Source organism: Neophocaena asiaeorientalis, unplaced genomic scaffold, assembly GCF_003031525.2.
Source record: "Neophocaena asiaeorientalis asiaeorientalis breed wild unplaced genomic scaffold, Neophocaena_asiaeorientalis_V1.1 scaffold62, whole genome shotgun sequence".
Classification (NCBI taxonomy): Eukaryota; Metazoa; Chordata; class Mammalia; order Artiodactyla; family Phocoenidae; genus Neophocaena; species Neophocaena asiaeorientalis.
The window spans coordinates 3,891,759-3,901,003 of NW_020175191.1; the positions used below are offsets into that span (position 1 = coordinate 3,891,759).

Consider the following 9,245-nt stretch of genomic DNA (forward strand, 5'->3'; position numbering starts at 1 on the left):
AGGGATTATAATAGTCTGTACTTCACAGGGTTGTTGAGAGGATTGGATGAGATGATGCATGGAAAGAATTTATCATAGTTCTAGGCAGATAGTATATTAGCCACCCTCACTATCATTACCACTGGGCTCATGTATTGTACAAATTCTGTTTATTTTCTTTAAAACAAAGCATAATCAAGGCTTTCTGGCCATTGATCACTGACCCAGCAAGAGTTTGGGCTTTAAGGACCTGGGAGAACATGCTGAACAAGACAGGCAGGGTCTCTGCCCTCCCTGAGGGTTTTTTTTTCTTGGCTGCGAGGCTTGCGGGGTCTTAGTTCCCCCACCAGGGATTGAACTCGTGCATCCAGCAGAGGAAGTGCAAAGTCCTAACCGCTGGACTGCCAGGGAATTTCCAGCAGAGGTTGTTCTTAACTCTATGCAAAATGTTCATCTCTGAACATTTATTACTTAGTAACTCAGGTTGCCTCACAGCGATGGTCCCCACCCAGAAAATGAAAGAGGTTATAGTAAGGGGTGGTGTGGTGGTGGGGTGAAGGGCAGCTATGGAGCTGCTGGCAGAAGAATTTCACCCAACACCCTTGAGTGGGCCCTGCAGAAGGACTTCTGGCCTCTAGGGGGCGAGAACAATAAGTCTAACCATGTCAGGTAGGCACCAGGCCCTAAGTTCAATGTTGCCCCAGCGGCTAAGATCTCCCACAGTGGGTGGGGACAGCCACTGAGCTTCTGCAAGTGCCCCTCCTATTTCACATCCTCCTTCGTGCATCCAGGTCTCACACTAAACACAAACACGAGGCTGTGAAGGTGGCCAAGGACGGGGCCCCAGTCTGAGCCACTCACCAGAGGAAAGTCATCTGGGTCGATCCATACGATGCTTAGGTCAGGGTTGTCCGTGTTGTCCCGAGCAACCTGCTTCAGGATCTCCAGGAACTCATAGCCATCTGAAGCAGGATTCAAGAAGGTTGAGTAAGCCCTGTGCATACATGGTTTCTAATGTGGAGAGCAGAGCGCCGTTATTCCACAAGTGTTTCTTAGGCCATTTGGTGCATACCCTCAATTATAGGATTATTCTGTAAAATGAGTCAGGTGAGAACTCCAGCCACAAAGCAGCTTATTCAAAGGAAACAATAAACATTTTGAATAAAGAAATTGAAAGTTTCACAGGGAACTGTCTGGTTGTAACTGAAAGCTAAGTTGCATATGAAAATTGACCAGCCTTGTGTCAGAAAGTGCAACCCCAGAACAGAGAAACTCCTGTCTGGTCCTCAGTGCTCTGCGCCATCTCTTAAAACTGATAATTTATTGATACTGTCCCTGAGAGTTCCCCATAGCATTTGCTCTATGGAGCAAGAACGTTTAGCCTGGATCCTTAGTTTTCTACAACCTGGAGTTCCCACAACCTTCAGACTAAGTGGGCTTCTGACTGACAGTTGGTTTCAAAGCTTTGAGATAGTAAATAGGGTTCCCTCCCCTCGTCACCATTTCCCTGCATGCTCTGCCATCCCTTTATTCAATTCGAAGCATTCATTGCCCCCCAGGGGAGGGATGATTCATAAGAAAAGCAGAGACAAGCCTCAAAGGACAAACTCATAGCTTCAAGAGCACAGAAAGCCTAAATCTTGAAAAAATGAGAAAGATGAACTTTATATCATAGACAAAAATTTTGGAAGAATGTCTAGTAAGAGAAAGGATAGCCTAAACCCTCAGTGTCTCTGCCCCACTCCCAGGTAGAAACAAAGAGTTTAGATTCTGGCAAGTCCCTGAGAATAAGCTCTGTGCCTGTGTGTATGCGTTTGTGTGTACATGTGCACGTACGCGAAAGCAAGCCCATGCAGAGAAACTCCACAGTTTCAGGGAGTCCCAGAGTATAGGGGATTCGTGCTTTGTTCTAAAACTCATGAAAACGGAAAGACCTCAGATTCTCTCGGCGAATCCTCTGGTGCAGGAAGACTAGGGCAGAGAAGAGTGTGAGGAGGCCCCACCGAGTTCTCTGTGGTTTTGAGGAACACGGACAAGGCTAGTGGAAGGGGCAGATCTGAAGAAGTCCAGCGGTTGGGATGAAGGGGACCAGTGGTGACCCTGGCATAAAGCTAGAGTCCAGACAGAATGACGGACTTCTCTGCAGATGCCAGCATGGATAGGTGATGATGATAACTCTGACCAGATGCACACTTCACACATCATACCTGAGAGCCAGCAAGACGCCGGATCCCGAGGGACGGTGGGTGGGGGAGGGGAGACCATTCATTGTCAGACCCAGTTTCCACCATCCAGTGGTAAAATCTAGGTTCAGTTCTAGAAAATAAAGTTGTATCTCTTGCATAGATGAATTTGTGGCCTGAAATTTACCTTCTATATAAGCAACTAACTCACCCACTACTTAGAAATTCAGTACGGCAACTGCTCTTTCTTCGTAAAAGCTTCCTTCTTTTGATGGGGGCCCCAGCCATTCTAAGCCCCTCTCTGTGGCCTCTGTTGAACACACCTCTCCTCTCTCCGGCACCCTAGCCTTTGTTTGGCTACCTGGGGCCTCTTGGGAAAGGTTTTTCTCTGCACTTCCTCATGTTTAACATATTCTAGGCAAAATGCACACTCTTCTTAGGAGCTCTGCTTTGAGTGGGTGTAGTCTCTTTAACTGTAGCTAAATCACACTAAAGGTTCCGACTCGGCCCCCTCAGGCCTTGTTACCTGGAAGGCAGAGCTACCCTGCTAGTAGAGAAGAGGGTCGTTATGGCCTGCAGCCCTCTCCAGCAGAGATCCGGGTGGCCTAGGTGATTTTTCCATCTGTGCTCTTAACTCTATGACAAATTAGATTGTATGACAGACACTTGAGACGGATGGGGCCTTGTGTTTCAGCGCTCATTATCTATTACTGTAGGGGTTGGGGTGGAGATGGGGGTGGAGGTAGGGATACTCTTCTTGCTGCCTGATGTGTGGCCGAGAAAGTCAAATCCCTCCAGAGTGCCACTGGCTGCTGCTACTTGGACACCATGGATCTTCCTTCTCTGGGTGTGTCGCCGTGTCACAGGACAGGGACTATGGTGCCACCTGGGTTATCTGTGGATTTAAGTATCATTATACACAGACTGCAACAGGGGATTTCTCCTCAACAGCTTCAGTGACTGCTTTCAGCAGCCGAGAAGAGATGAATGGCAATAAATAAGGTGATGTTGTCAGTACTCTGGAAGAGGAGAATCACGTGTGACAAGTCAGAAATTCACAGAGAGGATGAAACTCCACCACACACACCCGAATTCAGGTAGAAAGTAAACTTGAAGCGCAAAAGGCTAACTCACATAAAGGGCAGGCAGAAACTGTCTAGACACAGTGTTGTAGAGGGAGAAGATCTGAACGGAAGCCGAACACACAAGACGGCACTGTGGTTTTCTGATGGAAAAACCCACATAACGGGATTTATGAATAAGAATGTACGTACAGGGATCGTTTCTATGTTTTAGAGCAGGTTTGGAGATAAAAAGAGAAAGATTGAAGGAACAAAACCTGGGTCCTGCAAGAAAAATCAAATGGATTGGAGTTTTTACATAAACAAGAGAAGTCAAAATTGTGGCTTAATGCCTATTTTCAAGAATACAAAAAGTTTTTGTGAGGACGATGTTCTTTGTGTCTATGGAGGAGCAAAGCTCAAAAGACGTGCCCAGAATAAATTAATAATTGAGTTGACAAAAGCTGGGGAAGTTTCTTCCGGAGTCAAGGGCAGCTTTCTGGTGTTCAGGATGATGGAGTTTATAATGGGCATCATCCTTCTGTATCCCTGAATATTTCCAAGAACAGAACAGAACCTGTTCTTTAGGGAGGGAGCCCAGCTTGATATTTCAACACAAAGGACACTTGCGGCAAACAGTCCAAATCCTGGGTCTGCCGTTTAGAGTGTGACTTAGGGCAAGTTATTTAATGTCTTGGTTTCTCAACCGTAAAATGGGGATGATAATAATAGTACCTATTTCATAGAATGACTGTTAGTTAAATGTGTTAGTGTCTCTATGGCACTTAGATGGTGCCTGGCACATAGTAAGGTTTAGCCATTATTCTTCTGAAATGCTCTGACATTCTTCTGCTTGAATACAAGGAACCTGGCCACTCATCTGTTCGTTCAATGCATATGTCTTAAGTGCAATGATCTGGGCACAAGGGGGCAGTTAGACACAGTCTCGGCCCCGTGTGTCAGAGAAGATATACTCCCAGGCAGTTACACCAGGAGCTGGTGTATCATGGAGCTATTCCTTCCGGGCCCTGTTGCTGACTCAGTGACTGAAGTCTGCAGGGGTGGCTGTACCAGGTGGTACGACTATGAGTACCTCACCTCAGTACGTGGTTAAAGCACGGTTTAATTACTTTGTTTTAAAGTCATTAAGCTAATTTGGACATTCCTGATCCAAGGCTCACAAGCCCCATACCTTTCCCCCCATTATTCCCCAGCCTTGAATACAGACCTGTTGGAATGGATTCTCATTCATCTGGGAAAGCGGAATTAAGGCAGTCACACTGGCCTCGCACGGATTCAGTCGCTAACATTTTAAGTTAGAAGTTCAGTTTCCTCTTAGGGACAGTAACTATTTCTTTGTAAAACAGGTGAGCTGGAAAAGGGACACATCCACTGTGGACCCTCCCTTTTTGACCAGGAAGGCAGGTGTAGGAAGCCACATTTCGCTTTTGTAATTCAATGTGAAGCAGAAGACAGTTCACAGTTGCAATTATATGAATGAATGAATGAGTTTGAAATTAATGACTGTTTCCTTTATCAGTGATATACACAGCTAAGAGGCCTTTTAAGATTGTGGCCATGTAGTTCTCAAAAGGAATAGCCCATAATTTCATTCAGAGGTAGGTTAAGAAAAAAGAGGAAATATTATTTTGAAATTTGTAGGCTAGCAGTTATTTCACCATTGAAACTATAGGACAATTCTCTGCAGGCATTAGTTAGAGGAGCAGCCATTTTCAAGGCCAGAAGGGACTCCCAAACATCCCACAGATCCAGGCAGGTGTATAGCCCCACCCAGAACATTTGTCTGTCTTCTCTCTTGAATGTTTCCAGGGCTGAGCCCCTCGGACCTCCCTAAAGGTCCACTATAGAGTCAATAACCCAGACAGACAAGAGTCGTTTTCTGGCATCCAGCTGAAATCTCCTTTTTTTTTTTTTTTTGCGGTACGCGGGCCTCTCACTGTTGTGACTTCTCCCATTGCAGAGCACAGGCTCCGGACGCACAGGCTCAGCGAGCCCGCTCCGCGGCATGTGGGATCCTCCCGGACCGGGGCACGAACCCGTGTCCCCTGCATCGGCAGGCGGACTCTCAACCACTGCGCCACCAGGGAAGCCCTGAAATCTCCTTTTTTCTCGAGAAGTTCGTCTCCCAACTTCTTCCTTTATGAACACAGGACATTATTGTTCTTTACATGCAGGAAGTCTGCAATCATGTAGCCCAACTTTGACTTTATGAGTATTTCTTGAGCATTTACTGGCTACTGAGTCCTTTTGTATTTAATCTTCACATCTAGTCCTGATGGAGGTTAGGAAGATGTTTTTATCTCCATTTTAAAGAGGATGAAGTTGAGACACAGGGAGAGTACCTGACTTGCCCAGCATGACACGCCAGCAGGTGACAGAGCCAGGATTCTAACTCAGGTCTTTGGTCTGCAGGTCGAGAGCCGTTTCCACAATCCACCTGTGGTCTCCACATTCCTACCACAACTGCTGCATCTTCTTGCTCGAATTTGTGCTTGAGAGCCCAGTGCCCAGTGTGAAAGCTTCAATGTGAGGGAAGCAAGGGCAGGGGCATGGGGAGACACCCGGGTGGAGAGGGGGGCTGGTGGCCGGGCCCTGCCCTCCCCCGGAGTAGTCAGGGTCCCTTCCCCTCCTTCTAACCTGCCGCTAAGCCACACACTCCCCAGCTACAGCCTGTTTGGTTGGCTGTCTCAGCGATTTCCCTGAGTGCGCCTGGAATCTCAGAGGTGGCCCTAACTAAAGAAGAGGAGCCTGGTGCTGTGAAAGATGTGACTCTGTCCCTGCCACACAGGCCTGGACCCTGAGATCCCACGACCCGGGGTCGAGGGCTCAGGATGGGCCAGGTTTCCCACGGCGAGCCAGAGACCTCTGGGAATCACATCCTGTGGGAGGGGGAGCCGGTGATTATGCTCTCCTCCTTTCCAGGCAGAGAGAGCCTGGTGGGAATGAGACTGCATAAGCCCTGGGGGACCAGTTCCAGGCCAGTCACAGCCATGTCAGGAACCAAGGCCTGTCTGGCAGAGACACGTGTGTCTCAGACCAAGCAGTGGCCCCAAAGTAACAGGCCCAGGCCCTCAGCATGCTGCCCACCCGGCTCTCACACCATCCTCTGGACCCAACCTCGGGGACTGGCGGTGCTCATTCCATAAAGGCACTGAAAGACCCTCCCTGCCGCCACACCATGTACAGTTATGGGACTCGGGGTCTCGCCCCTGGAGACAGGCCTAGGCTTGGGAAGCCGGGCTGTTTGGCCCAATCCTGTGGCCATTACTTCTACAGCAGACGACACAGATAAGCAGGCATCACACAGCTTGGAGGTTGTGTCTGGAGTTTGAAGACCCTGCACAGGTCACTTAACCTCTCTGGGGCTTCCATCTCATCGTCTGAAGATGGAGAAAACAGCTCCCTTATTACCTTGGGGGCTCATTGATAATAATGATACCGCTGTTATCATGTGTGGCATTTGCAGAAGGAACTGCAAAGATTTTCTGTCTTTCTTTCCCACTCCATCAACATTTAATTCATTTCAAGTGTTAATGGGAGGGATTCATTTTTTCATCGGGCAGGTATGTTCTGAGTGCCCACATGTATTAGACCCAGGGCCAGGTGCTGGGACACACAGGTGTGGAGGGCAGTCACCTGAGAGGTCCCCTCGCAGAAAGGCCCACTCAGTAAGTGTGGAGGTCTCAGAAAGCTGCGGCATGGCATCTGAAGCTGGGCCCTTTGGGAGCCTAGGGAGGACAAGGTTGAGAGCACCTCCCAGACAAGGCGAGTCACCCAGTCACCTGTTAGAGTGAGACATCCGCTCAGAACCGGGGGACATTGTGTGGGCGCCATGGTCCCGAGGTGGCACCTGCGACATCAGAACACCCTGACACTCCTTACTACAGCCCTCCTTCTCCACTCTGTCTCCTAGCTCTCGGGGCCCAGCATTGGCGGAAAAGTCCAGCGGTACAGCTTTGCAATACGGAGGAGCGTAGGTGGTAGTTATAGGGCTTGGGCTTGGGGCTGGACTGCCTGGGCTGGAATCCCAGTTCTACCGCTGACTAGTCACGTGACCTGGGGATGCTACTTAACTTCTCCATGCCTTTGTTTCCCTATCTGCATATCGGGGAGGATGATAGTGACAGTACCTACTGCGTACAATCGGGCTGCTGTGAAGATTAAATGTGCTGGTATTTAAGGGCCGGAACTACGTTTAGCATTTAGCAAGAACCAAATTTTAAAACTGACAAATCAAATTTAAATTTGGAAGCTCAGTTAAGCAGTTGCCTATTTGAGACAACAGGTGTCAAAAACGAAATCGAGGCTGTTGAAACTCGGTTGGAACAAGGGCTTGGAGACTTTGATTCGGGGCCCCTCACTGGTTGTGTGCTCCGCAGACGCCGACGGCAGCCGGTTTGCGCATTTCCAGCTTGTTAGTGCTAATATTGCCAGTGCCCTTGGAGGATATCCATCCAGCATGCGCTCACGTAGAAACGCCACTTTGTGAACCGTTCATCGACTGTTCTAAAGAAGATGTCAGCCTGATGCAGACACATCTGGGGGCGGCCGGGGAGACTAGTTCATGTTCAAACCTGTCACACAGTAGCTCCGGCGGCATTCTGAGTGCAGGAGCTGAGAGGAGGCTGTGAAAGAGGAAGCCGGGCCGCACCACAGGGCACCGGGCAAGACCAGAGAGCCGGAAATGTCCTTCCCAGCCAGGCCCGCCTGCAGGGGCAACGAGGATGAGAGCTCACCGCAGAAGAGACCTAGCGATTACGCTCGGGGCCGGAGAGCAGTCACTGCAATCCCCTGAACACAAGCTCTCCGCTGCGAATGTCAGAACCGCTGTGATAGTCCCTGGGAGACCCGGGTCACTCAGAACTTTGTTATTGCTGCTGCTGAAAAATCGTAGATTCCAAATTTGGAAACATCAGTAAGGAGGAAGTTTGACTTTTCTTCATTGATCGGGCGCTCAAGCTTCCAGATGGCTCCGCTCGCTCTCCTCACTCCCTCTTCTTTCTCGTGCTCTCTCGGCTCCCTCCGCCCCCATTCCTTGCAGCGGCTTTGCGCATGCCCAGAGCCTGCAGCTGGCTGGGGAGTCCTGGAGACGGTAGTGTGGTCAGATGGACAGTGACCAGAGGAGCCAACGAGAAATCTGAGCTCCTGTGTCCGCTGTGCCTCTAACCGTGTGATCTCAAGCGCGTCGTTGAACGTCTCTGGGTCTTTCAAATGTTGGAGGTGCAGGGGCTGGTAAAGGACAGCAGAGAGGAAGGAGGGCGGGCTAAATGGTCACCCAGATGTCCTCAGGGGTAGTAACTCCGAAGGGCCGGCAGACACAAGGCAGGGCCTTGTGGTTCAGGGTGCGGCTGGGGAGCCAGACAGCGCTGAGCTTAATTCCAGCTCCACTGCTTCCCAGCAAGTCAGTTGCTCTGGGCCTCAGCTTCCTCAGTTGTAAAGTGGGAATAAAAGTAGCACCTCCCACGTGGGGTTGCTGTGTCACCTAAGCATACGGTAAGTCACCATCATCATCACCTTCTTCCTCAGAATCAGAATGGATTCGGAGGCCAAGAAAGCCTGATAGAATTTGAATCTTGGCTTGGATACATCGAGTGATCTGGGCGAGTCATTTAACCCTTAAGAATCACTTTTCTCATCTGACGCTGGGATGATCATTATTATGCATATATCACAGGGTGGTTTTAGGGACCAAATAGGACCACCTCCATAAAGCTCACAGCACAGTTCCTCCAGACTGTTAGCCCTTTAAGGAGAGCTGTATTATTTTCCTGGATGTATGACCCGTTTTCTTTGGCGAGGGGTTTGGTTGGCGCAGTGGGCCACATGTAGCTTGTTAGCAAAAGCAAGGTATATGAGGAAGTACCGTCTGGGTAGGAATGAAATTCCTAGTCCTGCAGGCAGGCCCCTCTGGCCCGGTTACACATCAGTGACCTGAGAGTAATGACTGACTAGTCGCAGACTCAGGGACTTTCACGGAAAAGCCTTTCCCTTTCCCAGCCCT

General features: G+C 49.4%; 1 protein-coding gene across 1 annotated transcript in view; it reads right to left on the bottom strand.

Annotated features, from left to right (window-relative positions):
- The window catches only part of CASQ2 (calsequestrin 2), a 61,737-nt gene that overhangs the window by 2,568 nt on the left and 49,924 nt on the right, over positions 1-9,245 (bottom strand). The window contains exon 9 of the mRNA XM_024764899.1: positions 841-941. Within this exon, the coding sequence (XP_024620667.1) occupies positions 841-941 (101 nt within the window). The remainder of the gene's footprint in view (positions 1-840; positions 942-9,245) is intronic.